Raw genomic sequence first — 19,457 nt, forward strand, 5'->3', positions numbered from 1 at the left:
GAAAGAAACGAGAACACGGCAGGGGCAGGGGCAAGAGCTTGTCAGCTTGTTTTCCACACCAATTGCATTCGGTAGCGATTTACACTTCGCCCGCGTCATCGTCACAAACGTGAGCGCGGCAACGCATCTCGGCAGCGCGATCGCGGCTAATGAATTATGAACCACCGGGCAAAAAGATTAACTGTTTCTGCTGGGCCCGGAGTGTGAATTAAATGCGAAAGAGAAAGAAGAGAAAGAGGAGAAAGAGAGAGAAAGAGAGAGAGTGCGAAAGGTTTCATTACCAGCACTGCGTGGGCAGTGGCAGGGTCTTGCCCGGGACAGCTAATAACCACACAAACCAACCCGAACCTGCCGGACGGACCAAACCGTTTAGCCGTGGCATCGCGATTAACATGACAGACGGACAGGGAGGGGGGTTAGTTGAAAAGGAGGCTCTATTGTTTATGCAAAAATGCATCCGAAGTGATATTAATACACTGATTTATGTGGGAACAGCGGCACTGGCAGCAGTTGATGTATGTCGTTCCGCGAGCTCACCAGCTCTACCAGCTCCTCGTGTCCAGCCTTCTTCGCCAGCGCGTCAATAGCGGGCCCGAGTCCTTCCGCAGCAGAAGGAACGTTCGACTTTGGCTGATTATCGAGTTCGATCTTGCCGCCACCCGGGTCCATCCGCCTCGCTTTAGCAGAGTCCATTCGTTTTTATCCTTGTAGCCCTTTTGCTTGCGATGAATTTTCTTGTATTTTACCAACCTTTTTTCCACCCGTATGGCGTTTGTTTGGCCTTTCTTCTGTGCGCCATTTTCTTCCACGGACGCCGGCACCGCCACCGCCGCCATCCCGGTTAAATGTTCGATTAATAATTCCAATTGCAATTAATTGGCGATTAATGGTTCGCTTGCCTTCGAATCGCCAAAACCGACCGGTTAAGAGGAAGATCGGATGAGGAATAGTCTTCTCCACCCGGATCAGCTCCCTTTTGATATGGAATTCAGTGGGCTCGGGTCGCAGTGGAGTAGGCAAAACGGTTGGCTGCAATGAAGGCTTTTTTCTGTATGTAAAGAGCAACGCTGCAAGCAAAAGGTAAGTTTAAAGGCTATCGGGAACCAATCTCGTTCTGTGTGTGTGTGTGTGTGTGTGTGTGTGTTTTCTTCTCCCCACTCCGCTTGCTTCCTTTTTGTTGGCGTGTCCTGTGTGTTGGCTTTTCGTCGGAGATGATCGCTCGGACAGCATCACCCCTGGACGGGTTATTTTTTGTGGTGTCCGTCACCGACCATCCCGTGTGGGTACGTTCGTCGCTTATTTCGATTCCTTGTTTTTTCCTTCTCCAGCGATCTCCCCAGCTCTCCCGATCTCATCAAGTCGGTCGATGGAGGGAGGCGAAGAGTTTACAAAAAAAAACCCCGCAGGGACCCGCAAAGTGGGTAAAAAAGACCAAGTGAAATGGGAATGAAACCACGATCGACAAAACGAAACTAAAAAAAAAGAGAGAAAAACGCATCCAAGCGTATATAATAAGAATGCAGTAATATCTCATCTCGCTAAATCTTCCCGCGGGTACTGGATCGCGCATCGGATCTTGCATCGTTTTCAATCGAAATCGTTTTCGGCCCAGATCGGTCGTTCAGCAGAGAGACGGCCGTTTCGCTGGCTCCGCTTGGCCCCGTACCACACCACCGCCAACCAGCCATTGCGATCGACTCCCGACAGCGAAAACACTCATCAGATGAAGGGTACTGCTGCAAAAAGGGCTTCAAAGGGCATCGAAGTGCCCCTTTTGCGGGTTGGGAAGCAACAGTGTTAGGGGTATAGTAGAGGTGGATTATCGGCTGTCGCGTCAAGCACAAAAATGCATCCTTCTGCGTGCGTACGTGTGTGTGTGTGTATGCAGATGCACGTCGTCCACCATCATCCCTTTACGATGGCCGTCGAAGCGGTCGAAGTTGGCAATTTTTATTTTATCCAAGTGTTCCCCCCACTAACCGTTTTTTTTTTTTTGTTATTCGGTTTGATTTCCGATCGAGTGGTGCAAACGATTCGCTTTTGGCATCCCAGTGGAAATAACGCTGCAGACCAACAAAAAAAAAAACTAAAAAACGGGGCAATAAGTTTGCATTTGCATTTTCTTCGTCTTCCGCCGCCGCAAATCGAGTGGAGCACAAATGAGCGCTGGCCCCGGCATCGATGAACGTCATCATCATTACCACCATCAGCACACCGCGATGATCATCAGCGGGCCGGCAATTTAACCCGGCTTCGCGTAACCAGGGCCATTGCGCCAATCATCGTCGCGCGTATCATCTCCGCGCGGAATTTGTTTTCATATTTACCTGGATTACATGGGCAGGCCTGGGTGTTTTTTTTGCCTTCGTTTGTTGGCTTCTTATTTTGCTGTTTGGTTTAATTTACGTACGCCCGTTTTCAGTCGCACATGTTTAGTCGGCTTTTTGCATGCCTGCACGGTTAAGGCGTCGTAGCTTCAATCCTTTGCGTTGCGTGCCGTTTTTTTTTGAGCGCGCGCGATCAAACCCGTTGCGTTAAGTTGCGTATAAATCGCGTTGCGCTCGGCGCAGCCCGTTTGGTTGCAAGCCAGTAACCTTTGGCGCGATATTTCTGCACAGTTGCGTGCATGTGTGTGTGTGTGTTTTGTGATTCTTTTTTCACTCACTCTCTGCTACTCTTCATCTTGATGCCTTTCTGTAGCCCTCATCATCTTCGGCGTTCAGGGCCGAGCGCTTCACCGCCCAACTATTGAAGGGCCGCGGCCGTGGCGTGGTTGGTGTGTGGTTTTTAACTGCAACACCTTTTCCGACTCCCCTGCCCCCTCCTTCTTTCCCTCTTTCTCCTGTGCAATGCATTTTCGCTTCATTATGTCTTGGTTCTGTGTGCTTGCTTAAGAACTTCGTTGCTACGGAGCTAAAGCAAAAGGGGGGAAAAGAAAAGGCAGCACCCATAACAACAACATTCCACCACTTCGTAGCCCATTTCGTGTTTTCACCCATCCATCTACGCATCGATTGGCTGTCGAACATTGCGCCATCATTGGAAGTGGGAATGGGGGAGGGAGGGGTTGGGGTTAGTGGGTTCCATTTTGCGCCGAACACGCAACACTTGTCCGCCGGTTTGGTGCTGGATGCATTCTGGTTGAGGAAAAGCGAATCTTCCATTTTGAAAATCGTACTCCCGGTGGCAAATCATCATCCTGCTCGTTCACTGTTTGGTCAACGTCCGCATACCGGGACGACGACAAAAGGACGACACTTCACACGCACACACACACACACACGATAGGATGGGATGGATCGTCGAGCAATCGTCACAACGGCGCAAGGAAAACGCATCGCTGGAAGCACCAACCGCCGCCCTGCAGAATGCTCCACACTGCAGTGGGGGAAAGCATCACGGGAAAGCAAAAGGCGGTGAAAAAGGGGGTAGGGCACGAGTGGTACTCCCAAGCATTGAAGAGGAGCCTCCAATCGAGCGAACACTGAGGAACATTAACGAACGAAGCTGTGGATTATAAATTTCGCCTTTGGCCATCCAACCGGGGGGATCCCATATATATCGTACTCATCCCCTTTCTCTCGCGCTCCTTGTCACCCTCGCTCTTTCTCTCTCTCTCTCTTACTCTCTCGCGCATGTCACGGTCGTGCTTCCTCCAGCCCGAGATCGTGGAAATGCCGGATTAAAAGAGTGAGCAATTAGCATTTAAAACATAAATTTCTGGATAATAAAGCGGACGATGTGTGAACGATGGCGCGCCAGCACAGTGTGCCCGGGTAAAGTGGCTTTCCAGGGCTGGATTTGTAGCATTTGGGTGAGGGGGGGAGGTGTAATGGCAGGGGGACAGATAGTGTCCCCGTGTGCCAGTTCGATCAACCGGGTGGGAGTGCGGGTGAAACGGATTTGTGGACAGTTCCGTGTGCGTTGGATTTGGTTATTCCAGTTGAAGTCAGTGTGTAGGAGAATCGTTCGCTTCGGGTAAAGGTCTGTCCTTGGTGCGATGATGGCATTTGGCATTGATTGTTGATGATACTGCCCGGATGCGTCGATGATGATCAACAACAGCACTGTATCCGAACGTTGCCTGGATGATATAGACACGTTGTACACACGTGTGAAGCTTGTTATTGATGAATTAAAATTATTGCATTGCACTGTATTCCACCGAAAGCCTTTATTGAGTTTTGAAGCAGATTGCAGGAATCAATCGCCGTAGCCGTTCGGTTCAGCACTAAGTCAAAGTATTACGTTAAGATTAGAATGACGAAACGAGTCGAGGAAATGATTCGTTGTGCTTGTTCAAGAATAATGATAATAATAGCACACTTCATTTGCTTATGCCCTTTCGCTATCGTACTCTGTTTCAAAGTGTATAATTTTCTATTGTAACAGCCAGCAGGTAGTGCAGTGTGCACGGTACCGGGAAGTTTTACTGGAGACAGATAAATTATAAATAATTAAAGAGTGCATGCGGACGCCTCGGGGTGATGTTTATCAGATGCAGCGTGCGGTCACTACAGATCTTTGCAAAAGATGTATAATCAAACATTATCTTGCCAGCACTCATTGCCTTAGTGCCGTTACAAGCTCTTTAAATGAATTTTAGTAGTAGATAAATTTATTTTAATAAACAATAACATTATAAAAGTGCAATTTACTTTATTATCAAAAAAATGCTGAAAACATCATTAGCCAAGGATTGGCTTTACTTTTTCTTTAAATCCATTCCAGGAAACCGTTTATGCAATATCGTATGCAATATAATATGCCTTCGTACAAGCTGCTGTCGTTTGTTGTATACAAAACGACGCAGGGCTGAGCTGCAGGGACAAGAAAACGCTTCAAATTATTTTGTATTTTGTATTGGTTCTACGAAGAACCTAAAAGATAATTGTTAAATTCAACTCTTTTCTGCATGTTTCAAGAAAGACATAAGGAATCTTAAAGAAAAAGAAAAGCCCGTTCTTATTCCATATATAAATCAGTATTTTATTCTTTCAAATGTTTCCGCAAAATCCGCCATCAAACCTCAACCCAACCCTGCGTGTAGTTGCGTACCATTTTCTCGCCAACTTGTACGCCATCGTGCAGCAATTGGTCGATCGATTGTTGGCAAAACAGAGAGAGAGTGAGAGAAAAAAAGAAAATAACCAAGTTTTAAACTCTTTTTGAATCGAGTACAAATTTATGTTAAGGTTCTGTTCCCTTATGCAATCAAGAATTGTCATAAATTAGCTGTAAAGTTTATTCCAAAAGCAGCACTGAAAAGTGCAGCAATCTGTTGCTTCTGTTGCCGTTTGTTGCTCCATCGATTTTGTTGTTTTGTTTTGCCATTTCCCATTCACCGATGAACGCCACGCCCTCCGTCTCGATCGTGCACGAAACGCTCGGCCCCGATTGGCGCTGCTCAACGTAACCGCATGGCGATAAATGCACCTTGCACGAGTGCAGCGAACGCAACCAAGAGGTGCATTAAATTGCAGTTGTACAATTAAGCTCACTGCCTCCTTCCGTGCCATTCCACCGCACCGCTCCCTGGTGGGCATCCTGTGTGCAGTGCTCATTGTGCAAGGCATTGCTTACACGTTTCAAGGCGACAGGCTTCCTTGATCGTGCGCTCGATCGCTTCTCCGGCCTGTCGCCGCCATCGTTTTGATCTACGACACGGTTCGGACGGTGTAGGGGCGGGGGAGGGGGGCCTGTTTGCAATGCAATAATCACAATAATGATAGCGGTGGTTGCGTCGTGTAATCCAACCTTCATACCAAACCACAATCGGCACGAGGCTTTTTAATACAAAAAAAAGAGGAACGAATGACCCCGCCAGCGTGCACACAAAGCCATCGCACAACTAACTAACAATCTAATTCCGGTCACCATTTCTAAGCAAATTATTTGCATCAAATCACCGGAATAATCGTTTCCTCCCTCGCCCCTACCACTACCCGCACAGGTGTACCGATTGGTGTACCGGATGGTTGTTAAAGGTTTCTTCACAGACCTTTCGGGTTCGTGATTACGTTTACGCGGGAGATTCCCCTCCTTCCCCTCTTAGTCGAACGGTGCAATCAATCAAACGGGGCAATGCAATGCACTTCGTCGTCTCGTCGTCGTTCAGCTCACACACGAAGCTGGCAGTAAAGCAGGGGAAGAGGGGGTAGGAATCGCCAGCAACATTTCCTTTTTGTTTTCATTTTGAATAAAGCAACAACGGCAAACAAATCGGCCAACAATTTTCCATCAGAATTACTTTAAATGCATCAAATTACCCGGCAGCCATCGTGCGGACGTGTTGCGTGTGTGTGTGTCGTGCGGTGGTTTCATTATTTTGAGTAATTTCAATGATAAGTTCTTGATTGACATCCGACAACCACCGCAAGCACTCAGCGTGGTAGCGTGAAGAAGACCGAAAGCTGCAAAATGGTGCTGGCCGCCGACCAGCGAATTCTATCCCGCCCGTTTATTATGATCTCGTTGCACTTGGCCATTGCATTTGCACTGGTATGAATGGAAATGTTTGCGCGCGCAATTCGTACCCAATGATTACAATCCACTCAAAAGTAATAACACGCTAGACAACGCACCTGAATGTAGCGTTTAAATTGTCACTGTCCGTTCGGTTCGGGTTTTGCTTGCTGGGTGTTTTCATTGTTCAAAATTTGACCTCCTATGCTACTTCGTCTTCTGTCCTTTGTGCATCGCAAAGCAACAGTGAGTAAGACGTCTTCTTGCGAACTCCATATATAGAGGTTTCAATGAGAGAAATACCTAAATTCTTTACAATTACTCTTGAACTGCTTCGTACGGATTTACAAAATCATTTCTTTTCCATATCATACATTGTCTAAAAAGTGCAAAATCTACGATAAGTTTGAATAAATAGTAATAGTAATAAATAGTGTTACAACGAATGAACGCCGCTAAAATCACTTAAAGGATCAACATTAAATTTCAAAGGCAATCGTTACAATCGATTAAAAATTAAGCTATGAAATAACACTTGTATAGTGCAATGAGATTTCCATAAAAATGATTACCACAACAAATATCACATTTAAGTACAAATGAACAAGACAAGATCACATAACATAATTAACATAATTTCCAAAAACGACAACTTTGTTTGAAAATCTCGTCTTAATTTTCGACGTTTTGAGCAATTTGTTTCTCCCTGGGTTTAGGTGTACGATTGTACGATGTTTTCACTAACAAATTATCAATATTATGTCAAACAAATATGTAGTGTCGTAATGTGATAATGTTTAAATAAATTAACAAACAATTGAAATGAATTAACAAAAACAAATATTGATGCATCATCCATAAACGAATTCTTCAACCACTTCCAGTTTATTGGTTATCTCTTCACAAAAGATGTACAAAAAGGCTCTTTTTCTTGTTTACTTTCAGAAAATGTGCCATTATTGGTTTCATCATTTGGGAAAGATGGTCAAGAATAAGAGAAGAATAAAAATATGGTAAGTTAAACTAATAAACAACACACTGTTTACACGAATTAGCTATTAGAATGACGATTTGCGGGTAATTTTATTCTATTTGGTTCTTATCTTAGAGAAGAAATGTGAGAAATCTTCCTCAAAGTATAGAAATAAACATAGATTGCGAGTGCTATGAACCTTATCTTCCCGAAAAGATAGCAAACAAACAAAACCCAACTAATTTAAACCCGACCAGCACACAATTTTTCAAAACCACACCACAAAACAATACCTTCAGCAGTACCAGTACCAAAAACAACATTTTAATTTTCACTTTGTCGGCATCGAAATCTATTGTTCTTTGCCGTGGAACAGCAACACTCGCGGCACCGTCGCTCCTGCGATAAAACTCATCGGCATGCGTACCCTTGACAAAGGAAGATTATCGGCTTTGTCATGGGTTTTCAATCTTCCCCGGCAGCTTTTCCACGGGACGTACGGGATCCAGTTTTTCCCCCGTTTCGTGTGCGAGGCCCGTTCCGGGACCCTTAATGTGATGCGTGAATTTACCACGGATCGCACATTTCGCCGATGTCAAACCACCGACATTGGGTAGGAAGGGCGGTTGGAAGAGAGTGATGTTTGGAGGAGAACCGAGGCTGATAGGTGTAACGAATTGCTGTAGAATGCCTGTAGAAGCCCGAAAACTCCCCCACCACCATTGCCCTTGGAGGTAAGAGGCTGAATTTTGATGAATGTTACAACGGGAGGCTTTGAATTTTAATTTCTAAACCTTGCTTTTTTTAAGACAGAACTGATGTGTGTATGTTTGTGTGTGGTGCGTTGGTTTAGTTACAATCGCTAGCCGATCAGCAGACAAACGGCAAAGGGCAAACTTGTTATTGGGGTTGGTTGTTACTTCCGTTAATCATTTGAAGAAATCTCTGATCGATATCTGCGCTCTGCTATCGTGGTTGTAGCAACGGTAACAAGCCTAACCCTTGTTTCCTGAAATTTCTCATCAATTCCATTGTGTTTTTTTGCTAATGAGATCGGTTTGGGTGCGTTTGATTTAGCTAAATAGTAGGCTTACACGAGGGTGCCTTAAATAATACTCGAGGCAGGCAAAATGTTAAGTACGTTGTTTTGGCGTTTCAATGTTAACAGACACTAACAAGAGTGCATCAACTTTATAGTTCACTCGCTCAAACGTGGGATAGAAGAGTTATTGAATATAAAAACAAATTTCTATAGGGCTTGCATATATTTTGAAGACACAAAACGGGGGGGAAAAGGTACTCGAAAACTAAATTGAACAAACCCATTCGTTCTGCTAAGATAAGAATAAAATAAAAATTTGAAATCCGATAACAACTTACTTGTTTGTGTTTTACTACAAATGTGCAAAAAGGAATGAAAATAGGAAAAGTGACACTATGACATAATAGTGAAAACATCCACTTGATTTTAATACTTTGTGAGTTTGATCCGTTAGAATCGTCTGAAATGGTGAATATTCAACTTACAAATTGTCTCATCATTGCATAAGCTTGGCATTGGTGACCAACCTTCCAGAGGTCTTTGTCTTGACCATTTCCTGTATGATAAATCGATTCCCTGATCGTCCTGACAATCAATCTAGAACGTCTATGCAGGTGATTCACCGATTACCGATAACGTCAAATGCTCACTACCAAGCACAAAATGCCGCACTTATCGATTGAAACATACTGCAGTATCAAATATTACATGATCAAAATAATAATAATATTATTATGACACGTTTTTTTATTGAAGTCACTTGCTTTTGGCTATGAAAATGTAATGCTCGTCACATCGCCGTGCTTTGCGAGCATTATTCTCATCAACTATTCTCGTCTTAAATGCACCTCACGCTCTAGATTGCGCTCTTCCCTGTTTCTATTCGATGATACTTTGCCCTCTTTCTCTATTGCTGTTTATCTTTCTCTCTCCACGTTGTATTTTGCGCAATGTTCTTGGAATAATCCAAGTAACCATGTTCAGAAAATCATAAATATTAAGTCATGGTACAATGTATGGATAATACGTGTAGTAGATTGCATCTAATTACCATCAAACAAAACTAGATCGCCATGCTAAAAAACTTAAATAAAAAAGTGAAAAACACATTTTTAATGCACTATAGTGAACAATTAAATACCACAAAAAACATGTTTTAATATTACCTTTGTACTTTTAATCACCACGATCGGGTCAGCCATTCGAATTTATTGTTTTTTCTTATTTTAAAATTTACAATAAAGTATTACATGTACGGTCTCATGGTACAGTCATCAACTCGTACGACTTCACAACATGCCCGTCATGGGTTCAAGCCCCAAATAGACCGTGCCGCCATACGTAGGACTGACTAGAAGAAGAAGAAGAAGAAGATTACATGTAAAGATGATTTCACTGCTTTTTACGAAAATAAACCAAAGCCTTTATCAAACTGCCCAGTTACACCTTGAGAAGCGCTGACTTTAGTTGCATGCAAAGCTGACATCGTCTCGCATCCAAGCCTTCCATGCAGTTTGCACGCACTTTCCGTTGTGTGCGAGTTTTGTGCTCACGACAAGGTGGTGGTGGTGGTGCCAAGCATCGAGCAAATGGAGTAGAACACGTGTTGCAGGATAATTTAACAAAAATCCTCTGAATAAATTTTAAAATTAGGACATAAGAACTCTACAACACAGTGTTCTCAAAAAAGACATTACTCAGGGGAAGAATCATCACTCACCACTGTGTTTACTCCGGCTGATCACAAAGGAGCTCTATCAGCTGTAAAGTGATTGTAGTTCCACTCAGAGTTTTAAACAAAACAGACGCAGGTTATTCGAAGGACATTGGTCCACGTAGTACACAAAGCAGATTGCAGCAGTACCAACTCATTTGTTATCAACCGTAGGTATGAATTGCTCAATCGACATTATTAAGGACGAGAACAGTCTAGACTGTTTGGTGATCTAGGGGTACAGTAGTACAAACAATAGAATACAAAGAGACGTTGGTGTTGCTTCGACTAAATAGATCTGTTTTATTTTGCTGCACAATTTGTTTCCTTTGACGTTGTGGACTCTTTAGTGTCATATACTAAGCTATTAATATAGGTAAATGATATGTATTTCTTCGATACACTATTTAAGTAATCGTGCAATCATTTAAGTATTTAAGTATAAGCAATAAAAACTAAAACGATTCTAACGTACGTTTAGAATAGCATCTTAGTGTATGCTGTAGTTGCTTACAAAACAACCAATCATGCTTACTTGTTACGCTTCAAGCGTAGGGGAGGTCACTATTACGCGTCTCCCCGATGATCGGTCGTTGAACTTTGCTTGTTTCATTTTCCAATAAAACAAGAAAAGTAATTAAAATCGTCTACGTTCTAAAAACAACATTGTTCACGGGTATTTTTTTTTTTCGAACTGATGCAAATCAATTACTTTGTAACCTTTGCACAGTAAACGTACTATTAGCCACACACATTACATACTTCGTCGCCGTTCGTTGGTGCTACGCCAACGCTTATGGAGGTGTACTAAAGCTGTCTCATAAAAGTATTACCATGGATTGCTGAAAATTATCCTTAGCGATTAATTAGCAAACACGTGTTATCTGTAAAGCATGCATTAAAATGGAGATGATTTAAAAACGCTCTCAACACTACTAATCATCGCTTGTTACAAATTTTATAGCTGGCAGCTTTACTGCTTTAATTATATTTTATTTTACTTTTTACAACCAGTAACCCAGGCCAGGCCCCGAAACATTAGCCAGCGCCGTGCCAAAGGGCCGTAAAGGTAGTAGGCAAAACCTGCACCGACCTGTTGCAAAAAGGGCTTTGTTTTGGTAAATTGTAATTACAACAGCATCGATTACCGTAAACAGTTGTACAGAAACTAGCGTGTTTGCTACGCCAGCTCGTTAGAACTATTTGTTTCCCCGGGCTGAGTAGCTATATTTGAGGCAGCGGGAACGTTCCATCCAGCCAATCTTGTTTGTGCGTTTGCTAGTGCCGGACGGGTGTAACCAGTGAGTAACAGTGGTTCTTATCTGGGTGCGGCATCACACGGGACTCTTCCATCCCCTGCTACTAACAGTGTTTACTACTACTCGGCCTCAACCCTGAAGAAGAAATCGGAAATTGGAAATTCATCTTTTTGTGTGAGCAATAAGTGAAGGATAGTGTTCGCGATCGTTCATGTCGGAAGATCTTCATTGCCGATCGAAGAAAAAGCTCTCAATTTTGGACAATGACTCGGGGTAGTCGCGTTGAAATCAAAATGGTAACAGCACGACCAGACGACTTCGTCCCGTTATGGGCTATTTCCAAATTATTTATTATTCGCGCACAGCACCGATTACATGGAGCATTGGTATTGTTTTAAAGAAATGTATTCAAACCCAATTCTTCTCCCACCGACCACGGTGGCACAAAGAGACGGCAGAAACCCCGGGACATGCCACACAAAACATTGCCAAACCATATCGGCCATTTATGCAATCGCAACGCGACACCACACGCATGTCTGTGGGGGAGTGGGGTGACATAATTTCGCCGCCAGTCCATCCTGTTGCGGCTGCGGATTTGGCGGCGCGCACGCGCGTGCGCTCGCGCTCGCGCAATTACGAATGTCACGTAAACTTTCTTTTCAGCACAATCAATCTTCCCTAAACCGATTGCATCATGCGTGTGTGTGTGTGTGTGTGTGCGTGCGCCCGCGCACACGCTCAATATGAATAATAATCGAGTGTCTGGGTGCCTGGGGAAGCCTGCCAATTGCCAATCGCTGCACCGTAGAGCCTCCCCCGTGCAGCCAGTAAAGTAAAGCTTGCGCCGCGCAGTGGCGTCGCACATTGCACATTCAAAAAGCTTCGCTGACCCCATTCCTTCAAGGCTAGGCCGGTTTGGGGTGAGATTTACAGCGGGTGACAAAGGAAAAGAAAAAGAAAACGAAAACGAAACTACAATCTTATGCGTTGCAAAAACGGCAAACAGCCAGGACACTCGGGGCAGTATTGCAGCCGTTGCACCATCGCCGAGGCTGGCAGTCCCTGACCAGACGCAACATGGCACACTGCGGGTCAAGCGCGTACAACCGATTTGGGGTCAACAGTTGGGACCGGAGACCGGACCGGGAGGCTCGAAACACAGGGGCAAAGAGGACGCCCGAAAAGTCAGAAACTTCCCAACCATCCCAGGCATTCGGGGTGGGTAGGGGGCTGTCCGACTGTCGCAGCGAACCTGTTTCTAGAGCGTTCTCCAAATTTCGTAACACCACCACCAGGCCCAGGCTCGGGTAACCTTTTGGCCGGTCAAGGGCTTTTGTGCCCACGATGCTGCTCCGTGACATTTCGGTTCGGGTTTCGGAAAGCTATCCCCAAGGGTGATGATATGTGATTACCATCAGTCTAGTTGAGCCGCCAGGGCGCTGCTAAGGCGCCGTTCGCCTGTGAGTCTTTACCATCACAGTACATTGACCTTCCGTTTCCCACTTTTTTAAAGGAAAACTACTAGCAGCAAGTGGGGCCAAGTGGTCGAAGCTTTCCCAAAAGCGCCAACGACATTGACCGACCGGCCCACCACAGCATCCCAGCAACCGGTGTGTATCTGTGTGTGTGTGTGTGTTTGTGTGCGGCGAGTGGCTCTGGCTATGATCACTTAGAAATGTGACATTCAAGGCCCCAATGTCAAGGTGGCCACCATGTCATGTAACACACAGACACACACACACCCGCCGAGCTGCTCACTTCCTCCCTTCGCTAATCCGTAAAAGCGTAAGAAGCAGAAGAAGCAGAAGACGCATTAGACCCCCGACCGGCCCCAAACAAACAAACAAACGCAAGAGCGCAAGAATGGCAGCGTTTCCCAACGATACAGCTAAACAAACAAACAAAACAACAACAAAAAAAGCTCGCTTTCTATGCCACACACGTGAAAGATAAACAACATTCCCACATTGCCCCCAAAACGGAACCAGCAACCACCCCTTCGGGCTGTTTGTGGGGTCGGGGAAGGTCACGGCAAGGAAGTAAACGCCAGGGGAGGATGACCGGGGTGGTGAACGGAGGAGGGTGCAGATGACACCTACTACCAAAAGCACACACCGACGGATACATTGAGGAGATTTCGATTGATGTGAGATCGTCGACACGGCGAAGGTGAACAGACCTCGCCGACCTGCGATCGCGCCACGGCAGGTCGCTCCGATCGTCCGGTGTGTGGGGTGAGACGCCGCGCCGCGTCCAAGAATGTGGCTCTCGTATTGAAGTCAAGTGCATTTGATGCACACACACACACGCACACGCGTACACAATGCCCGCTAACAACGCGGCGTCTAACGGCGCCAAACACGCGGTGGAGATCAAGCGTGTGCGAGAGAGAGAGAGAGATAGAGAGTGTGTATGTGAGACGCACGCTTACGCGGGAAAAGAAGTGAGAGAGAGAGAGAGAGAGCGCGCGCTCGCTGTCCAGCGCAGTCGTGCAGAGTGGCAACGCACCGGTGCGGCGCACCGTTTTCGTTCGATGCCCTCTCCGTGTAATTTCAAGGACGCACGTGGTTTGATGGTTTCGGTGGTTCAGATTCACACACGCACACACGCGCAACCCCAACACGTATGTACACACAGGGGAAGGGGGGAAGAACACTACTCTCCGGTCCGGTTTTCCAGTCGTGGCTTTCGTGGGATGTTTATTCATAGTTTACTAATCAAAACCATAGATGAAACCCCTTTTTTTGCTCTCTCTCTCTCTCTCTCTCTCTCTCTCTCTCTCTCTCTCTCTCAATCTCTTTCTTTCTCTCTCTCTCTCTCTCGCTCTCTCTCTTTCTCTCTCTGTCTCTCTTTTTGATACATCTCTCACTACCATCCTACCCCTTCACCCCTTAATCCACATTGCCCTGCGATAACGAAGCGCGCGGCGTGAATGTCACGATGCGCGCGGCATTACGCACAATTCACGCACCGGTGAACAAAGCAGGCCGAGGGAAAGCAATCGCACGCAAAAAAACCCGTCGGTCTCTCTCTCTCTCTGTCTCTCTCTCTCTCTCTCTCTCTCTCATACACACTCACACGCAAAAGCACCGAAAAAAGTGGGTTATTGTGGTGCGGAAGAGGGAACGGGGGAAGAGGGAACGGCGAAGAGAGCGTGCGTGTATGTGTGTGTATTCGACTAGGCCGCTCGGCGATAAAGCACACACTACCGAAATGCGCTAAGTACACCCGCAGTTGGGTCTGCGTTCGCTGTGGCGCGTTTCGGTTGTGTGTTGCGCTGCCGCCGCCGCCGCCGCTCTCGCCAACCATCGTCATCGTCGTTGCCTACTACGAATGCACGAGCGAGTGTGTATGAGTGTGTGCGCTGGCTCGCCCTGCCAAAGCTTCGCCGCTTTCGGCTTCGGCCATCGGCGGTGGATGCAATAATAAACACTTCGCTGTCAGCCTCCGTGGCCGGTGGTGTGCACTTTCCCTCTCGTACTTGACGGCCGTACCGTCGTTCGGGGCCGTGGTCTCCGCTTTGCTGGTGTAGTTGCATCCCCGTTCGCTAGTAGTAGTGGTAGTGGTGGTAGTTACTGGTGCCTGGAACAGTACGGTACAATCGGCACACGTGAACGCACCCGTTCGGGACGACGGTTTGCTGCTGTTTTGTTTCCCCCTTCGTTCGGTGAGGCTGTGCTGTGAGTGAAATTGTGATGTCCCACACGACGGCGTGACGTATTGTCGTTGGTCAAGGACGTGGAGTGTGTGCATGCTTGCGTGTGTGTGTGTGCGTTTCGTTCTCGGTTGGCGCGGTGTGTGCGCTCGCCTCGGTGCACACGGTGGGTGCTGTAAAAAAAACAGTACACAGAGGCGCGCGCGGCCATTCTCAGCACCGCCAAACACAGTACCGCGGACCGTGCCAGTGTCGGTTGCACTTTCCCTCACCCCGGATGGCGTTTGATGGCATTTAAAGCGTTCGAAAGCGGTGCAACTACAGGGGGGAGTGAAAAGAGACACACTAACAACCCCCCACAAACTCGCCATGCATCCAAGTAATCGATGGATCCGTGTCCATTTGTGCGTTCTCTCTCTCTCTCTCTCTGTAGCGGTGAGTGATTGAGCAGCAGCAGCAGCAATAACCGCCAAAATACTACACACTACAGTGTGTGTGTGTGTGCGTGTGAGTTAATTTTGCGTAATTTTGATGCGTGTGCGTGTACCTGTGAGTGAGTGAAGTGTGTGGTAAGCGAAATAGGCAAGTGTGGCTTTATAAACACACACACACAAACACACCCACCCGCAAAGACCAGCAACAGCAAAAGCAAAAGCGATTCCGGTTGGAAGCGAACTTGCCCCAAAACAAACAGAAAACAAACGAAAAAAAGCCCGCTCTCCCCCATTGCTGCCGCCTTCACATGCAAGCCCGCACAGCCGTCAGGATGAAGCAAGAAGTGGCGGTCGGCATGTACGTGGACGAGGATCGGGACGTGTACATGATCGAGCGGAAGGACACGATCGTCGACATCATCCGGATGCAGCAGAAGGCGGGCCTGTGGCAGACGCTGTCGGTCGACCTGGTCGACTGCGGGCCGGGCAGCCGGGAGGGCGACAACTACATGTCGATCATCAAGCGGGTAAAGGCCCACTGTAAGGCGAAATCGGTCGACGGGCGAAACCACGGTAAGTGAAGTTTGGAGGATTTGAAGAGGGAAAAAAGAGGGAATTTCGTGCGTGTGTGTGAGGAGTTTCGTTTGAATTTGAAACATGAAATATGAAACACATGAAACCGTTTTTTGTGTGACTGCGTGTGTGTGAGTGTGTTGTTGTTTGTTTGCTTCAGCCCATCGCCCCCTTCTTGTACGTGTGATTTTACATTCCACCGCACAACACCAATGCAGCTGTGTGAGTGGCCCAAAAGAACGCGTCGGTTCGCACGTAGAACACAACCTAACCGCAGCCACCCAAGTTCTAAGTTGAGCAATGACCGACCTTCACCGGGAGCTTTTCTTTCTTTCTCACTCTCTCTCTCTCTCTCTCACTCGATTACACTCTATCGCACGAGTTCACACAACCCACCGGTGTGCAACATCATCGACCGGGTGCAATAACAACGCGGGGGGGGGGGGGGTTTCCTTCCCCCTTTTTTGTGTGGGCGGGCGGGATGCATCGTGCAGATAGAGCCGGGTTTTCATACCGTAAAGAATGTGCATTGGGCGGAAGAGGAAAGCTCTCTTACCCATCACCTCCACTACTACTACACTCCTCACTCTGCACACCTCCTTGGCTCGCATTGCTCGCGAAGAAAATGCACCGCGGTGGAGACGCCCAGTAACTTTTGAAGTTTGCGTGAAAGGGACACACGAATGCACGGGAAAGAAAGCACAGTTTTAAATGGCCTTCGGGTGCAATGTGCCGTTTAAAAAAAAAAGGGGGAACCCTTTCTGTTTGCTTCCTCTGTACGGCTGGTGCCCGCGCAAATGCAATTCGTTCTCGCACGGTGTTGATGCAGGTCTTGGCGAGAAATCGATTCCTCTCGCGCACACAAGCGGCGGTTCCGCTACGAGCAGGAGCGAATTTTCTTTCAATGTCAAGTTCGGCGGTGGAACGGAAGCGACAAATAACAATGCACTGGCACACATACAAACACACACACACGGACGGGTGTGTGATTCAATGGCAGTGAAATGCAACGACCTCGGTTTGGCGCCAGTAGCCCGCTGCATTTGTTCGATATGAACCAGGCAGGAGGGAGGTGGGAGGGGGGGGGATTGGAAGTTTTTACGATTCCACCACCAGCCCAGATGAGTCATTCGGGGTCGAACCAGTCGGCCGAACTGGTGTCAAACTGGTATGGAAATTTTTAGAAAGAAACTGGAAATTTTCTGCTTGTGCGACTCGCTGACCTTTGCTGGTATTAGTGTACTAAAAATAGAATTTAATCTTTTCGCTTATCTTCTACCTTTAACCTTTTGAAAATAGGCCAACACGGAATTGCTTTGGCTTTGTTTGTTCTTTAAGGAAAATGGCGAAAGAAAAGGAGCAAAAGAAAAAGCACTTCCATTGAAGAACCACCCATTGGCAAACCCCCCCACCTGCACATGCTGCATCGGGAGTGCAACTGCAAGTACAAGCAGGACGCAAGACCCTCAAACCCCATGCGGCACCCCACCCGGTGTTATCGATCCACGAAAAGGGGAAGCCACGCGGGCACCGAGGCGTTTTTCTCCCTCTTTTTTCTATTACATCCACCGTTTGGCATTCAAAGCGCAAGATTAATGTTTGCATATGTGCACCAAAACTAGTCCATCCCCCGCTAGTGCCGCCGCTTCTGCAACTTCTTTCTCTCCCTGCAAAACGCGGGGGGGGCGGGGGCTTGTCCGGGCAGTTTGCCGTCCACCTCGCTGCGTGAGCGGACGAAATTTATTTCAAGGTTTTCTCTAAGCTTAACCCACTTTGCCGACTGGGCAGTGGTATCAGCGGCGGCGCACACAACGGACGCGTTTAAATAGGTTAAAGCGCATCGGCTTATTTGTGCGGTTGTACGCACACGACTAGCTGACGGCCCGAGCAATTGATTCATTCACCACCGAAGTTTGCTTTGGCTTTGCCGATTCGAGTCAGTCAGTGAAGCAGTGAGTCGGAGTTAGAAAATGCCTGCATCTCCGCTGCATCGCACAATTGCGCATCGTGCGCCCAAAACGTCACTGCGTGCGCTCGTCGATGCGTGCGTCACTCGCGCTGTGCGCTCGCTTTGTGCGCTAATCCGACCGCCCTACTGCGTAGCGGTTGCAATACCCACAGTGGCCTGCTCTAATCGTTTGCCAAACCATTCTCCCCTCTCCCTTTCGCAGTGTTTACAATTTCGCTGATTTTTAAGCGTCAAATCACCAACCCGAACCGGCGCCGGCTGTTCCGGTGCGATGCCGCGTTCGAGAACGAGATCACCGCGTACGCGAGCATCGTCCCGGTGCTGCAGCGGATATCGCCGTACGATCTGCCGTACCCGAAGTGCGTGACGGCCGGCAGCGACGAGCACGGCGATCGGATCGTGCTGGAGGATCTGACCACGAGCGGGTACGCCATGCTCGATCGGCGGGTTGGGCTGAGCTACGAGCACTGCATTGCGGTGATGAAGGTAAGTCTGCTAGGGGGGGGGGGGGGAATCAAAACCAACCTTTGCAACGGACTAATTGAATCTTGTAATCCCCTCCCAGGAGCTGGCGAAACTGCATGCCGTCTCGCTCGCGATGAAGCACGCGCACCCGCACGAGTACGCCGACGTCTGCTCGAAGATACGCGAGATCGTGTACTGTCCGGAGGCGGCCGAGTTCTACACACATTCCCTCGAGTCGTCGCTGCGCGGCGCCCTGGACAGCCTGCGGTACAGCAACGGCGAGCAGGGCGAGCTGGACGGCCCGATCCGGGCGGTGGAGGGGCTGACCGGCCGGCTGTACCGCATCATGTCCGCGCTGGTGTGCGACGGCATGGACGAGGGCTGGCGCGTCATCTGCCACGGCGACACGTGGGTGAACAATCTGATGTTTAGCGCGGACCGGCAGCACGTCCGGCTGATCGACCTGCAGACGATGCGCTGCACCACCCCGGTGCTGGACATACTGCACCTGCTGTACACCAGCACGGAACACTCGATGCGCCGGCAGTACGTGCCCGAGCTGCTGCTGCAGTACCGCCAGTCGCTGCTCGCGGCGCTGGGGGAGCATTTCTGCGCGTGCGAAGAGCCGGCCGCGGCCGCCGCGCTGCTGCGCCGCTACGCGGACCAGTTTTCGTACGCCCGGCTGCGGGCCGAGTACGATCGCTGCCTGCCGTACGGGCTCGGCATCGCGATGTGGCTGCTGCCGGCCGTCACCTTCAACCCGGACAAGATACCGGACCTGGACGCGGTCACGATTCAAGATTTCAAGACGAAGAAGCACGACAAGCGCATCGCCCAGATCGTCTCGAACGACTACCACACGCGGATGCGCGACATTGTCCTGGAAATGTACGATCAAGGCGTGC

General features: G+C 48.0%; 1 protein-coding gene across 5 annotated transcripts in view; it reads left to right on the top strand.

The window, feature by feature from the left end:
- The first annotated feature begins 11,056 nt into the window (after window positions 1–11,056).
- LOC120947724 (uncharacterized) overlaps window positions 11,057–19,457 on the top strand; it is a 9,271-nt gene continuing 870 nt past the window's right edge. The window contains exons 1-4 of one of the 5 annotated variants that reach the window (XM_040363329.2): window positions 11,057–11,627; window positions 15,545–16,118; window positions 18,290–18,573; window positions 18,653–19,457. The exon at window positions 18,653–19,457 is cut by the window's right edge and continues 870 nt beyond it. In XM_040363329.2, the coding sequence (XP_040219263.2) occupies window positions 15,854–16,118; window positions 18,290–18,573; window positions 18,653–19,457 (1,354 nt within the window). In that variant the 5' untranslated portion in view covers window positions 11,057–11,627; window positions 15,545–15,853. The other 4 variants (XM_040363332.2, XM_040363328.2, XM_040363331.2 and 1 more) reach the window with 4 other exon arrangements.

The sequence above is a fragment of the Anopheles coluzzii genome, chromosome 2, assembly GCF_943734685.1.
Source record: "Anopheles coluzzii chromosome 2, AcolN3, whole genome shotgun sequence".
In the NCBI taxonomy this organism is placed as follows: Eukaryota; Metazoa; Arthropoda; class Insecta; order Diptera; family Culicidae; genus Anopheles; species Anopheles coluzzii.